At 50.2% G+C, this 13,837-nt stretch overlaps 1 protein-coding gene across 1 annotated transcript in view; it reads left to right on the forward strand.

The window, feature by feature from the left end:
* cd109 (CD109 molecule) overlaps positions 1 to 13,837 on the forward strand; it is a 141,673-nt gene that overhangs the window by 39,415 nt on the left and 88,421 nt on the right. The window contains exons 11-15 of the mRNA XM_038816851.1: positions 2,981 to 3,232; positions 4,525 to 4,626; positions 4,725 to 4,787; positions 6,551 to 6,727; positions 7,607 to 7,759. Coding sequence (XP_038672779.1) covers positions 2,981 to 3,232; positions 4,525 to 4,626; positions 4,725 to 4,787; positions 6,551 to 6,727; positions 7,607 to 7,759 — 747 coding nt within the window. The remainder of the gene's footprint in view (positions 1 to 2,980; positions 3,233 to 4,524; positions 4,627 to 4,724; positions 4,788 to 6,550; positions 6,728 to 7,606; positions 7,760 to 13,837) is intronic.

Raw genomic sequence — 13,837 nt, forward strand, 5'->3', positions numbered from 1 at the left:
GACTCCTGCGGCTTGGTAGCACAGTTTTTACCACTGTCTAGGTATATTCACAGCTTCAGGGTCCCAGGTTCGATTCCCAGCCTGGGTCACTGTCTGTGCGGAATCTGCACGTTCTCCCCATGTCTGCGTGGGTTTCCCCTGGGTGCTCCGGTTTCCTCCCACAGTCCAAAGATGTGCAGGTTAGGTGGATTGGCCGTGCTAAATTGCCCTTAGTGTCCAAAGGTTAGGTGGGGTTACTGGGTTACAGGGATAGGGTGCAGATGTGGGCTTAAGTAAGATGCTCTTTCCAAGGGTCAGTGCAGACTCAATGGGCCGAATGGCCTCCTTCTGCACTGTAAATTCTATGATCTATAATGAAGCAGTCTACATGCAAATGCCACAAGGTCTGGACAATATCCAGGTTTGGGCTGACAAGTGGCAAGTAACAGTGATGCTACAGAAGTGCCAGGCAATGACCATCCCAAATAAGAGAGAATAAAACCATCACCCTTTGACATTACCATCAGTGAATCCCCCACAGTCAACATCCTGGGGGGTTACCATTTTGTGTTAAAACATTTTATTAAGGCATTTATGACTTTATAATAACAGAGAGTACAAAAACAAATGTGAACATAATTCAGTACAAACCACCCCCCCCCCCCCCCCCCCCACCCCCACCCCCCCCGCAACCAACAACCATACCCAGCCAACATGGCTTACACACACAATTCCCCAGTCCCTCCATCTCCTCTTGCTGATCCTGCCGGACTTAAACTAAATTAAGTCCCCAACCCCCCACCCCCCCCCTCCCCCCCCCCCCCCCCCCCCTCGCCCCTTCCCCTAACCCACCCCCTCCTATTGTATCTGCTAACACTTTGGTTTTCCCCAAAGACATTGATAAATGGCTGCCACCTCCGAACGAACCCAGACATTGACCCTCTCAGGGCGAACTCAAGCTTGAGAAACCCAGCCATGTTGCTCACTCATATCCCTGATTTCGGGGGCTCTGAATCCCTCCAGGATAATAGGATCCGTTCTGGGCTACCAAGGAGTCATAGGCCAAAACGTCAGACTCTCTCGCTCCCTGGACTTGCGGGTCTTCCGACACTCCAAAAATTGCCACCTCTGGACTCGGGGCCACCCTCATTTTAAACACCGTGGACATGACATCAGCAAATCCCTGCCAGAATCCCCTCAGCTTCGGACATGTCCAAAACATGTGGACATGGTTTGCGGACCCTCCCTCACACCTCGTATACCTGTCCTCCTACCAAAAAACCTGCTCATCCGGGCCACCGTCGTGTGTGCCCAGTGAACCACCTTGAATTGTATTAGGCTAAGCCTGGCACATGGTGAGGATGTATTGACTCTACTCAGAGCATCCCCCCACAGACCTTCCTCTCGCTCCTTACCCAGCTCATCTTCCCACTTGCGCTTTACCTCCCCTATCTGGGTTCCCTCCACTCCATGAGCTCTTTATAAATTTTCGAGACCTTTTCTTCCCCCAATCCCGTTTTTGAAATTACCTTATCCTGTATCCCCTGTGGCAGTAGAAACGGAAAGGTCAAAACCTGCCTTCGTACAAAGTCTCTCACCTGCAGATATCGAAACCCATACCCTCCCGGCAATTCAAACTCTTCCTCCAAATCCTCTGACCATGGAAAGCTCCCATTAATAAATAGATCCCCCAACTTCTCAATCCCTGCTCTCTGGCACCTCCAAAACCCCCCATCAACCTCCCCGGGACGAACCGGTGATTGCCACAGATTGGAGCCCACACCGACGCTCCCTCCACTCCCATATGCTTCCGCCACTGCCCCCAGACCCTCAGAGCTGCCGCTACCACCAGGCTTGTGGAGTACCAAGCCGGCAAGAATGGCAGAGTTGCCGTACCAGTGCTCCTGAACTTGTGCCCGACAAGATGCCGCCTCCGCCGGCTCCCACACCACCCCTCACCCACTACCCACTTCCTAATCATGGCTATATTTGCCGCCTAATAGTAATGCCTAAAGTTTGGTAGGGCCAACCCTCCCCCCTTCGGCTCCGCTCCAACAGCACCTTCCTTACTCGCGGGGTTTTATGGGAGTCACCATTGATCAGAAACTGAACTGGACAAGCCACATTAATACTGTGGCTACAAGAGCAGGTTGGAGGCTAGGGATCCTGCGGCGACTAACTCACCCGTACCAGCCTCCCCGGACAGGCGCCGGAATGTGGCGACTAGGGGCTTTTCACAGTAACTTCATTGAAGCCTACTCGTGACAATAAGCGATTTTCATTTCATTTCATTTCACCTTGACTCCCTGAAGATTGACCACCATCTGCACGGCACAAGTCAGGAGTGTGACTTAAGGGGTTGGTTTAGCACAGGGCTAAATCGCTGGCTTTGAAAGCAGACCACGGCAGGCCAGCAGCACGGTTCAATTCCAGCCTCCCCGAACAGGCGCCGGAATGTGGCGACGAGGGGCCTTTCACAGTAACTTCATTTGAAGCCTACTTGTGATAATAAGTCATTTCATTTCATGGAATATTCTCCACTTGCCTGGATGAGAGCAGCTCCAACAACACACAAGAAGCTCCACACCATCACTGCAGGAACCCATCAAGGTTCCTCAGACAGCACCTCCCAAACCCATGACCACTACCATTTCGAAGGACAAGAGCAGCAGATACCTGGGAACCCCACCACCTGGAGGTTCCCCTCCAAGTCACTCACCATTCTGATGGAAATATATCGCCGTTCCTTCACTGTCGCTGGAGCAACATCCTGGAATTCCCTCCCTAACAGCACAGTGGGTTTACCTACACCACATGGACTGCAGCGGTTGAAGAAGGCAGCTCACCACCACCTTCTGAAGGGTACCTAGGGATGGGCAATAAATGCTGGCCTAGCCAGCACCCACATCCCGTAAAAATAAATATTTTTTAAAAAATGTCAATTTTATCATTGCTTTAGTATCCACTGTATGGGCAAAACACTTTTCCTTTTCATTTCAAGGTTCAAGTGACTCGTATCGATCACAGAAAACTGACACCAGAAGACAGAGAGAACATTCTGATTGTCTACGTATCGCAGACCCAAACTCTGCCAACTGCATCAAATGTAACATTTACCAGCGAGCCATTGGAATACAACAGCAATGCGAAGAATGTCAGGCACACATCCACCATCAATGTCACTGTTCCTGAGAGTGGATTTGTTAAGATTCAGGTTCCGTTGTTGCCAAACATTGTGAACTTATGGATAAAGGTAGAGGCTTTTTAAAAAAAAATATTTTTACAGGATGGGGTCTCCGTTGGCTAGGCCAGGGTTTGTTACCCACCCCTAGACCCTCTTAAACCATTTCTCATTCTCTCTCACACTCACATTTACATACACTCACAAACTCACTGACACAATCACACACACACTCATACATACGCACACCCACACGCACACTCAAACATAGGCACACATATTAACTCACACAGAGATGCATTTCCTTCATTCAGGGGCGGCACAGTAGCACAGTGGTTAGCACTGTTGCTTCACAGTGCCAGGGACACGGGTTTGATTCCCAGCTTGAGTCACTGTCTGCGGAGCCTGCACGTTCTCCGCATGTCTGCGTGGGTTTCCTCCGGGCGCTCCGGTTTCCTCCCACAAGTCCCGAAAGACGTGCTGGTAGATAATTTGGATATTTCTGAATTCTCCTTCCATGTAAACCATCCTCTGGGGCTGGCTTAGCACAGTAGGCTAAACAGCTGGCTTGTAATGCAGAAAAAGACCAGCAGCACAGGTTCCATTCCCGTACCGGTCTCCCTGAACAGGTACCGGAATGTGGCGACTAGGGGCTTTTCACAGCTACTACATTGAAGCCTACTTGTGACAATAAGCGATTATTATTATGTACTTGAACAGGCGCCAGAATGTGGCGACTAGGGGATTTTCACAGTAACTTCATTGCAGTGTTAATGTAAGTCTACTTGTGACAATAAAAAGATAATTATTATTCACAGATGATCATTCACCACACACTTACACATGCTTACACAGTATGTACATACACACACTGACACACACACAGTCACACTTAAACTTAAACCCGTACACAGGTTTGCACATACAGAGACACAAACACAGTCTAACTCACACACAGATAGAAACACACGTGCCCGCAAAGTACAGATGTGTGGAGGCTCACACGGAAGGCAGAAAGTATTAAATAAATTCATATTTCTTAACGATTCAGTGGAGCACAAATGAAACTACATTCCAATTTGCAAAACTTTGTCAGTCTTACACTAAGAAAATGCCCATAGACACAACCCGTCCCCTCGCTGTTGACTGGAAACTGATAGAAGCTAACACTGTATATTATGCATTTCACAGTTGTAACCCAGACAACGTCAAGATAAAGAATTGTTGGATGTAAAATCCTCACATTGGTCGGTTAATTCATTCGCTTAGTAAAGAATAAAGTAGCGTCAGTAGAATCTGGGGCTTCAGACACAGGTGGAAAATGTACACAATGTGACTGACTGTGGTGCTAAAATTCACAACAGGTTACATTTGAGAAAGCAGTGGAACATATTTCGGTGTACCAGAACGAACAATTGTCCAGGAGACCATTTATTCAGCTTCAAACAATGAGTTTTGATGTCAAGGTAATATGTCTAACTATTCATAATCATCAGAGAATTGCATGCAGTTGATCTCAGCAGCTTAATATTAAAGTGTGTTAATAAGCTTTCTTTATTTTGAGGTGGGGCTGCCGTTTGAAGTCTCCATTGAAGGTTCGGAGGTATTGAACGAGATGACCTATCAGGTGATTTATCAGTAATTTATTATTTTAATGGAAAGGTTCATATGTGTAGGAAGGTATCTCGGGCGCGATTCTCCCAAACAGGGAGAAATCGTAAGGCTGGCGTCAAAAACGGGCGGGTTTGACGCCAGCCTCCCCCCCGACCGGAAACCGATTCTGGTCCCCGGTCGGGGCTAGCATGCCGCGGCCGTGAACTCCGGCATCGCGGGCTTAACGAATTTCATTAAGCCCGCTTGCCAGAGTTTGCGACGGCTGACGCGTCACATGACATCAGCCGCGCATGCGCGGATTGGAAGACTCCAACCCGCGCATGCGCGGATGACATCATCGCGCATTTGCACGAAACCCGCGCATGCGCGGGCCGGGATGCCCCTCAGCCGCCCCGCGAATGGATACAGCGGGGCGGCGGAAGGACAAAGAGTGCGCGGGAATCGGACCCGCTGCCCGCGATCGGTGCCCATCGATCGCGGGCCCATGGCACCCTTGGCACGGCCGTGGTACTGCCGTGCCAATCGGTGCCATGGTTGCCAAGATCCGAACTTTACGGCCGTTTTTACGAACGGCCAGACCAGGTGTGTTTGCCGTTCGTAAAAACGGCCGTAAAGGGCTTGGACTTCGGCCCATCGGCCAGCTGAGAATCGCTGCTCACTGTAAAAAAACGGCGGCAGCGATTCGTGTCGGGAGGCGGGCGTGGGGGGTGGGAAGAATAGCGGGAGGGCGTCAGACTAGCGTGGCTGTAAAAATTTACGACCCCCGCTATTCTCCGCACCGTCATGAGTGCGGAGAATTTCGCCCCTCACTTCTGAGAGAGATTACAATAGTCAACAAATGGTGTTAATGTGGACAAACACAGAAAACAATGTGGTGAATCCCTGGTTAATCTGTATTTGGTGAAGTTGGTTGAAAAGGGGAGGTTAGACAACCTTTGTAATTGGCAGAATACAGATTGTACTCAACCAGACTACGTTTGCAAAACCCAAAACACAATGGATGGGATTCTCCGTCCCGCCAGACCCATTTTCGGGCGCGGCGTGCCTTCACCGGCAGCGGGATTCTCCGTCCCGCCAGCTGGCCAATGAGGTTTCTATTGTCGGCACCTCCACATTGTTGTGAAATCCACGGGCGTGAGTGCGCCTCTGGCGAAACGGATGATCCGGCCAATGGAGAACCCAGCCCAATGTCTACTGCAATTCTGCACGTGCTGAACAATTCTGAGTGCGCTAATAGTTACATCAGCAACCAATTTCATATAATCTGTTGAGCAAATAATGTGGCTCATTTATACTGGCTTGAGGTGACATACATTCAGATGCTGGGACCAGTTCTCTGCAAACAAAAGGAACATACTCAAACCTTGAACTACCAAGGGGCTTGGGAGCCTATAATTCCCCATTATTTTTATGTTAACATGCTATATAAATGCAAGTTGTTGTTGAAGTCTCAAATCCACCCCACCCCAACCACGCAGACTGGCTCCTCCACCAATGTTAGCTTTGGAAATGAGGTAGTTGGCAATTCTCCCCTTGAGGCAGTTCCCCAATACTGCATTGCTTTGTTCCCTGTTCTATTCATTTCCTGATGGATTTATTGCCAGAAGACTGGAGCTCCGAGAAGAGTTCCGTAGACACCATTTGTTTAGTGCTGAATTCTAAAATATTTTTATGAGGTGTTAATTGGTGGAATATGGATAAACAGTTGTCAGCGTGAGACTGGAGCACATTGGGAGTATATCCAGTTACCTGTCCTTTTCCTGCCTGCTCCCTCAGGTTGTATCAAGGGGACAAGTGGTATTCACTGGAAAAAGTCACCTCACCACAATCAAACTGACGCCGGAACGTTCTTGGGCACCTTCAGCCAGCCTCCTTGTCTACTACATTGCAGAAGATGGTCAGATTGTCAGTGATGCTTTGATGCTGAATGTGGAAGGCATCTTTGGAAACAAGGTGAGAGAATTCATTTCTGCCTAAACTTATTTGTGGGAGCGGGACAGTTACAGAAATGCAGAGTTCAGAGTTCCTTCTGCAGGAATTCCACTATTGGTCAATTCTGAATTAACATGGTCACTATTTTGTTATGCTCTAGACGTAGCATAAGCTGCTTCCTTGATGTGCACTCTGACAAAGGAAGGTTCAGACTTGGAGATAGCTTTAACACATTTATTAAACTGTTAACAACTCTCCTACTTGGATTCTATTCTCCTGTTAATCCTGCTGTAGCTACTCAGACTGACGAACCAGTCTGCTACAATCCACGTGGTGGGTGTAATGTGTTTCAAATCAACCCTGTGTACTCACTGAGAGTCTCCACTGATAAAAGGAAGATCATGTGTGCTGTGTCCTTTTATATGGGTTGGTGTAATGCCCTCCTGTGGTAGTGTCACCTCTTTGTGTATCTTGAATGCCCATTGGTCATGTCCTATCTTACTGACCTATTGGTTGAATGTCTGTGTGTCATGTCTCTGGTGCTCCCTCTAGTGTCTATCTAGTCTACGTGTATTTACATTAACCCCTTGTGTATTTACAGTGATGCATATCACCACAGTCACTGTGGTTGTCTGTATTCCTTCCTTGGACAAGTCAATTCTTAGACTTTGTCTGAGCAGCACTTTTCCGGCTTTGTGTTCCCCATCCCTCTGTTGGACCTGACCCTGAAAGATATTCCAATTGTTCCCATTCTTGAAATATGCCTCGGCCATCTCAGTTGTCTTTCGAGCATTTCATTACATTAAATAACTAAAAGACTTCTCATACCTTGAGACACATTACATTAAAGGTGGTGCGTAAATGCAAATGGAAATGTAACAATTATCTTGATTGGTGCAGGTCTCATTGTCCTGGAGCGAGGATCAAGTCAAGCCAGCCGATAATGTCTCTCTCCGTGTCTCCACTAGTGAAGAACAATCGTTTATTGGGCTCTTAGTGGTGGACAAGAGTGTTCAACTGCTCGAGGGAGGGAATGACCTCACAGAGGAGATGGTAAGCGCTGATTAAAATAACTTTGAGAAACCTGATCACTGTGTCCTACAAATATTTGGCAGAGGCTGAGCAATAACTTAGCAATAACTATTAGCCTTTCAACAGTCAATTTATCTGAAACAGGAAATGATGAGATGTTTCAAGTTACAGGTCAGGGTTTTCAGAATAAGTCCCATTTCCTTTTTTGTTAGATGGGATTTTTTTTCAATGTTCTTAGGATTCGCTTTCCATAGAAACCACAAAACTACGGCTGGCGGTTGTATACAAATGTATCTTGATCGCATCTATATCTGCACAAACTTTCCACATCAATAAGTGCAAAACAACAGGCAGTTGACAGGTATTACAAAGAACAAAGAGCAATACAGCACAGGAACAGGCCCTTCGGCCCTCCAAGCCTGTACCAGTCATGATCCCACCCTTGGCCAAAACCCTCAGCGCTTCCCAGAGCCGTATCCCTCTATACTCACCCAATCCATGTATTTGTCGAGATGTCTTTTGAAGGCATATTGTCGAAGGTTAATACAATTTGGTATCACAAGTGAAGCAAACATTGCACCTGTAAAAATGCTAAGAAACTACAAGGTATGGCACACAAACAAAAATGTTTTAAAATCTTAATATCAGAGCTTCGCCATTCAGGGGTTATGTGAGGAAGCACTTCTTCACACAGAGGGAAGTTTTTCTTCATTCTTTCACAGGATGTGGGCTTCGCTAGCTAGGCTAGCATTTTTTACCCAACCCTAATTGTCCTTGAGAAGGTGGTGGTGAGCTGCCTTCTTGAGCTGCTGCCGTTCCTGTGGTGTAGGTGCACCCACAGTGCTGTTAGGGAGGGAGTTCCAGGGATTTGGCCCTGCAACGTTGAAGATCACTGGGACACTTGCCACCCCACCCACCCCTCCCTCCGTCCACAGAGAGCTGCTGTGGATGGGGAGCTAAATGAAATTTGCCACACTTGAGATTGAAAGCTTTTCTATTATGCATTGCCAGAATTAAGTTGGATAAATGGAGTTTTGATACAGATCTGGCCTGAGCTAAGTGAATGGTGGAGCAGCCATAAATTGCCCCTTAATTGGAAAAAAGAATTGGGTATTCTAAATTTATAAAAAAAACGAGAGGCTGATGGGTCCATTATTCTTGTCACTGATAGGTGACATGGACTGAAAGCAGCCAAGGTCACTCAGTAGGCTACATTATACAAATGATCTTTGAGTGATGAAAGAAATTAAGACACAGCAAAGTAATTTATAAATACTAAAGAAAGATAGAAAGGTCAAAGATTTGAAGTCAGTGAAAGGAGAGGGGGTAGGAGGAATAAAAAGAGAAGTCTGCAATAGGGTGGAGGGCAGCGGAAATTAAATAACACATAAATTCACGATTCAACAGTGAAAGAGAATGGGTATAGTAAAGAAACAAACGTTGTGTCCAAGTGAGGCAGGAATGGCTAAACAACAGCCATCTGAGTGCAACATGAAGGGATAAAAAACAGGGCAGCACGGTGGCACAGTGGGTTAGAACTGCTGCCTCAGGGCAGCACAGTGGCGCAGTGGTTAGCCCTGCTGCCTCACGGCGCTGAGGCCCCAGGTTCGATCCTGGCTCTGGGTCACCGTCTGTGCGGAGTTTGCACCTTTGCCCTGTGTTTGTGTGGGTTTCGCCCCAGAACCCAAAAATGTGCAGGCTAGGTGGACTGGCCACGCTAAATTGTCTCTTAATTGGAAAAAATGAATTGAGTACTCTAAATTTATAAACAAAAAATGAAGGGATTAAAAAAACATATAGAATAAGATGGAGGTAGGGGTTGTGATCAAAAGTTATTGGGGTCACTGTTGGGTCTAGAAGGCTGTGGAGAGGCTAGTCAAAAGATGAGGGCCGGGATTCTCCCCTACCCGGTGGGGTGGGGGGTCCCGGCATGATGGAGTGGCGTGAACCTTTAGGGGCCAAGCCCTAACATTGACGGCTAGGCCCGCGCCGGAGTGGTTAGCGCTCCGCCGGCTGGCGTGGAAGGCCATTGGCGCCACGCCAGCCGGGGCCAAAGGGACTTTGCCGGCCGGCGGAAGTCCGCGCGTGCGCCGGAGCGTCAGCGGCTGCTGAGGGGGTCACTTCTGCCTCCGCCATGGTGAAGACTATGGTGAAGGCTGAAGGAAAAGAGTGCCCCCACGGCACAGGCCCGCCCGCCGATCGGTGGGCCCCGATCACGGGCCAGGCCACCGTGGGGGCACCGCCCGGGGCCAGATTGCCCCGCGCCCTCCCCAGGACCCCGGAGCCCGCCCGCGCCGCCTGCTCCCGCCGGTAAGGTAGGTAGTTTGATCGACGCCGGCGGAAACAGAATGACAGCGGCGGGACTTCGGCTCATCGCGGGCCGGAGAAGCACCGGGGGGGGGGGGGGGTCGCTGACCAGCGCAGAGTGATTCCCGCCCCCACCGAATCTCCAGTGCCGGAGAATTCGGGACACGGCGGGGGAGGGATTGACGCTAGCCCCCGGCGATTCTCTGACCCGGCGGGGAGTCGGAGAATCCCGCCCCAGGTACTGTTCCTCAAGCTTGCATTGAGCTTCACTGAAACACTGCAGCAGGTCAAGGACAGCAAGGTCAGGGCGAAAGCAAAGTGAAAAATTAAAATGACAGACAACAGCTGTTAGGAAATAGATAGGGTTTTCGGTAATTCATATTTGTGTTTGCATGTGCTGTTTGTTTGTATATCCGCATTAAAACATGCCTGCATTTTACTGTGGTTTTATGATGCCAAAACAAACACAGTGTTTAAAGAACAGGGTTTTTGCTGAGCAACAGAGAGGCCTCAGAGGAACAAAAGACAGTTTGAAGTTCAGTTGGTCATTATGCTCTAAGGTTAAGGGAGCAATATATGCCTCTACCTTAGATGAATTATTCAAAAGTGAAGGTAACAGTGAGTGTCAAGTGAGTTTAGATTCTTAGAATTTACAGTGCAGATGGAGGCCATTCAGCCCGTGGAATCTGCACCGGCACTTGGAAAGAGTACACTACTTAAGCATCAGGGAGAATTAATGAGAAATCTGTAGAAGTTGTTTTGGGTAGCAACTGTTACTTAGGCTCGAATTTTCCAGCCTTTCCCACGCATGGCATGTTCCAGCAGTGACAGGTGCATGCAATGGGAAACCCCATTGGCAGCAGCAGGACCAGAAGATCCTGCTGCCAGCCAATGGCAGGCCACTTCTGTTGCTGTGAAACATATTGCTGGTGTGTGTGGAAGATCCCACCCATGGTTTCAGAGTGTGATGTGTCTGACCACAGACCACTTATTAATTTACAGGGACTGTGTACTTAACTGTGAGCACTAGAGAATAACATAGCTTTTGTAACTTGTGTCATTCTTTGTGGTAGTATGACTAGGTATTACAGTACCTGGGAGTGTGAGCTGCCATTGGTGCAGAGGGCTTGCTACCCATTGGCCCAATTATTGTGTTCTCTGTATTCGTATTGGCCAAGAAGGTAGCTCCGCTTACGAGGCGGGGTATAAGAACCCGTGTTCCCCTGCAGCCAGGCCATTTCTTTACGTCTGCTGCTGGGCTCACTTCTTGCTGATTAAAGCCTTTCGTTTCGGACTTCACCTACGTTTCGTGTCCATTGATTGTGCATCAATTTAATCAGCAAGATTATTAAAGGATGGAGCTCCGCATCAAGCCAGCGTGTCTTCGACTCAGCCCCCATGCAGCGAATGCAACAGCCGCATTTAAGCACTGGCTGGCTTGCTTCAACAGTTACCTTAGAACGGCGGAAAATGTCCCGACGAAGGAGCAGAAACTGCACATCCTCCACTCGTGCATCGGCACTGCCATATGCACGCTCATAGAGGACATGACAGACTATGACGCGGCTATGGACTTGCTCAAAAGACATTTCATACGGCTGGTAAACCAAGTCTACACTCGGCACTTACTAGGCACAAGGCAGCAGATACCTGGTGAATCACTGGACGATTTTTACCGTGCTCTCCTCGTGCTGGGAAGGAACTGCGGCTGCCCACAGGTGTCTGCTGCTGAGCATACTGAACTCCTAATTCGAGACGCCTTCGTTGCAGACATGCAGTCCTCACAAATCCACCAAAGACTGTTGGAGAGAGAAACTTTAAGCCTCACGGAGGCACAGGCCCTCGCCTCCTCCCTAGACGTTGCGAACCGAAACGCACGCTCGTACGCTCCCGAACACACGACGGCCGCCTGGGCAGCATGGAACCCCTCCTCTCTCTCCCCCACGGACTTGGACCCCCCCCAGGCCTGCATTGCAGGGTGCCCCGAAAAACCAGCGGGGCCCCATTGCTATTTCTGCGGCCAGGCGAAGCACCCCCGTCAGCGCTGCCTGGCCCGTTCCGCAACCTGCAAGGGCTGCGGGAAGAAAGGCCACTTTGTGGCCGTTTGCCAGGCAAAGGCGGTTCTTGTGGTCCCAAGCAGCGACTGTGGGCCTCCCCCCTCGCTCTCTTCAGGGGCTCCGTGCGGCCCGCGGACCTCGCTGCCCCCATCCCCCAACACCACGTGCGATCTCCGGGCGCCACCATTTTACGCCCCAATGCCATGTGCGACCTCCGACTCCACGTGCAGGAAACGAGCGTCGCCATTTTGTCCACCCCCCATCACGTGCGGCTGACAGGTGCCGCCATCTTGGATCGGCTCCGAGGACCCCGCGGGTGACTACTCCCTGCCTGATGAAGACTCCGACTATCTGCCACGACTCGCTTCAGTCACACTGGATCAGTCTCGGCCCCGTACCCTCTCCACAGCGACCACAAAGATTTTACTCAAAGGCCATGATGCGAGCTATCGACGAGTCCCTCCCCTTCCACGTTGAGAGCAACGCACCCGATGTAGCTCTGACAGCCACCCTCAACCAAGCGGGCAGACCCGTGGCCTTCTTCTCCCGTACCCTCCACGCTTCCGAAATCCGCCACTCCTCGGTCGAGAAGGAAGTACAGGCCATAGTAGAAGCTGTGCGACACTGGAGGCACTATATGGCCGGCAGGAGGTTCACCCTCCTCACAGACCAACAGTCAGTGGCCTTCATTTTCGACAACGCACAGAGGGGCAAGATAAAGAACGATAAGATCTTGCGGTGGAGGATCGAATTGTCCACCTACAACTACAACATCTTGTATCGTCCCGGGAAGCTAAATGACCCTCCCGATGCCCTGTCCCGCGGCACCTGTGCCAACACACAAGTGGACCGCCGCCGAACTCTCCACGCGGACCTCTGCCACCTGGGGGTCACCCGCTTTTTTCACTTTGTAAAGACCCGCAACCTGCCCTACTCCATCGAGGAGGTCAGGACAGTTTCTAGGGATTGCCACATCTGCGCGGAGTGCAAGCCGCACTTCTACCGCCCTGAACAAGCGAATCTGATTAAAGCTTCCTGCCCCTTTGAACGCCTCAGCATGGACTTCAAAGGTCCCCTCCCCTCCAACAACCGCAACACGTACTTCCTCAACGTGATTGACGAGTACTCCCACTTCCCATTCGCCATCCCCTGCCCTGACATGACCACACTCACCATCATTAAAGCCCTTCACACCATTTTCTCCCTGTTCGGATTCCCCCCGTACATTCACAGCGATAGGGAGTCCTCCTTTATTAGTGACTAACTGCGTCAATTCCTGCTCAGCAGGGGCATCGCCTCCAGCAGGACGACCAGTTACAACCCCCGGGTAACGGGCAGGTCGAGAGGGAGAACGGGATGGTCTGGAAGACCGTCCTGCTGGCCCTACGGTCCAGAAATCTCCCAGTCTCCCGCTGGCAAGAGGTTCTCCCAGACGCCCTCCACTCAATCCGGTCACGACTTTGCACATCCACTAATCAAACGCCTCACGAATGCTTTCTTGTTTTTCCCAGGAAGTCTTCCTCAGGGACCGCGCTCCCGAACTGGCTGGCTACCCCCGGGCCCATCCTGCTCCGGAAACACGTGCGGGTACACAAGTCGGACCCGTTGGTCGAGAGGGTCCAGCTGCTCCACGCAAACCCGCAGTATGCGTATGTGGAGTATCCCGACGGCCGACAGGACACGGTCTTCCTATGGGACCTAGCACCCGCCGGATCCCCACCATTGCTGCCGGTGC

This window comes from Scyliorhinus canicula, chromosome 1, assembly GCF_902713615.1.
Source record: "Scyliorhinus canicula chromosome 1, sScyCan1.1, whole genome shotgun sequence".
Taxonomy (NCBI): Eukaryota; Metazoa; Chordata; class Chondrichthyes; order Carcharhiniformes; family Scyliorhinidae; genus Scyliorhinus; species Scyliorhinus canicula.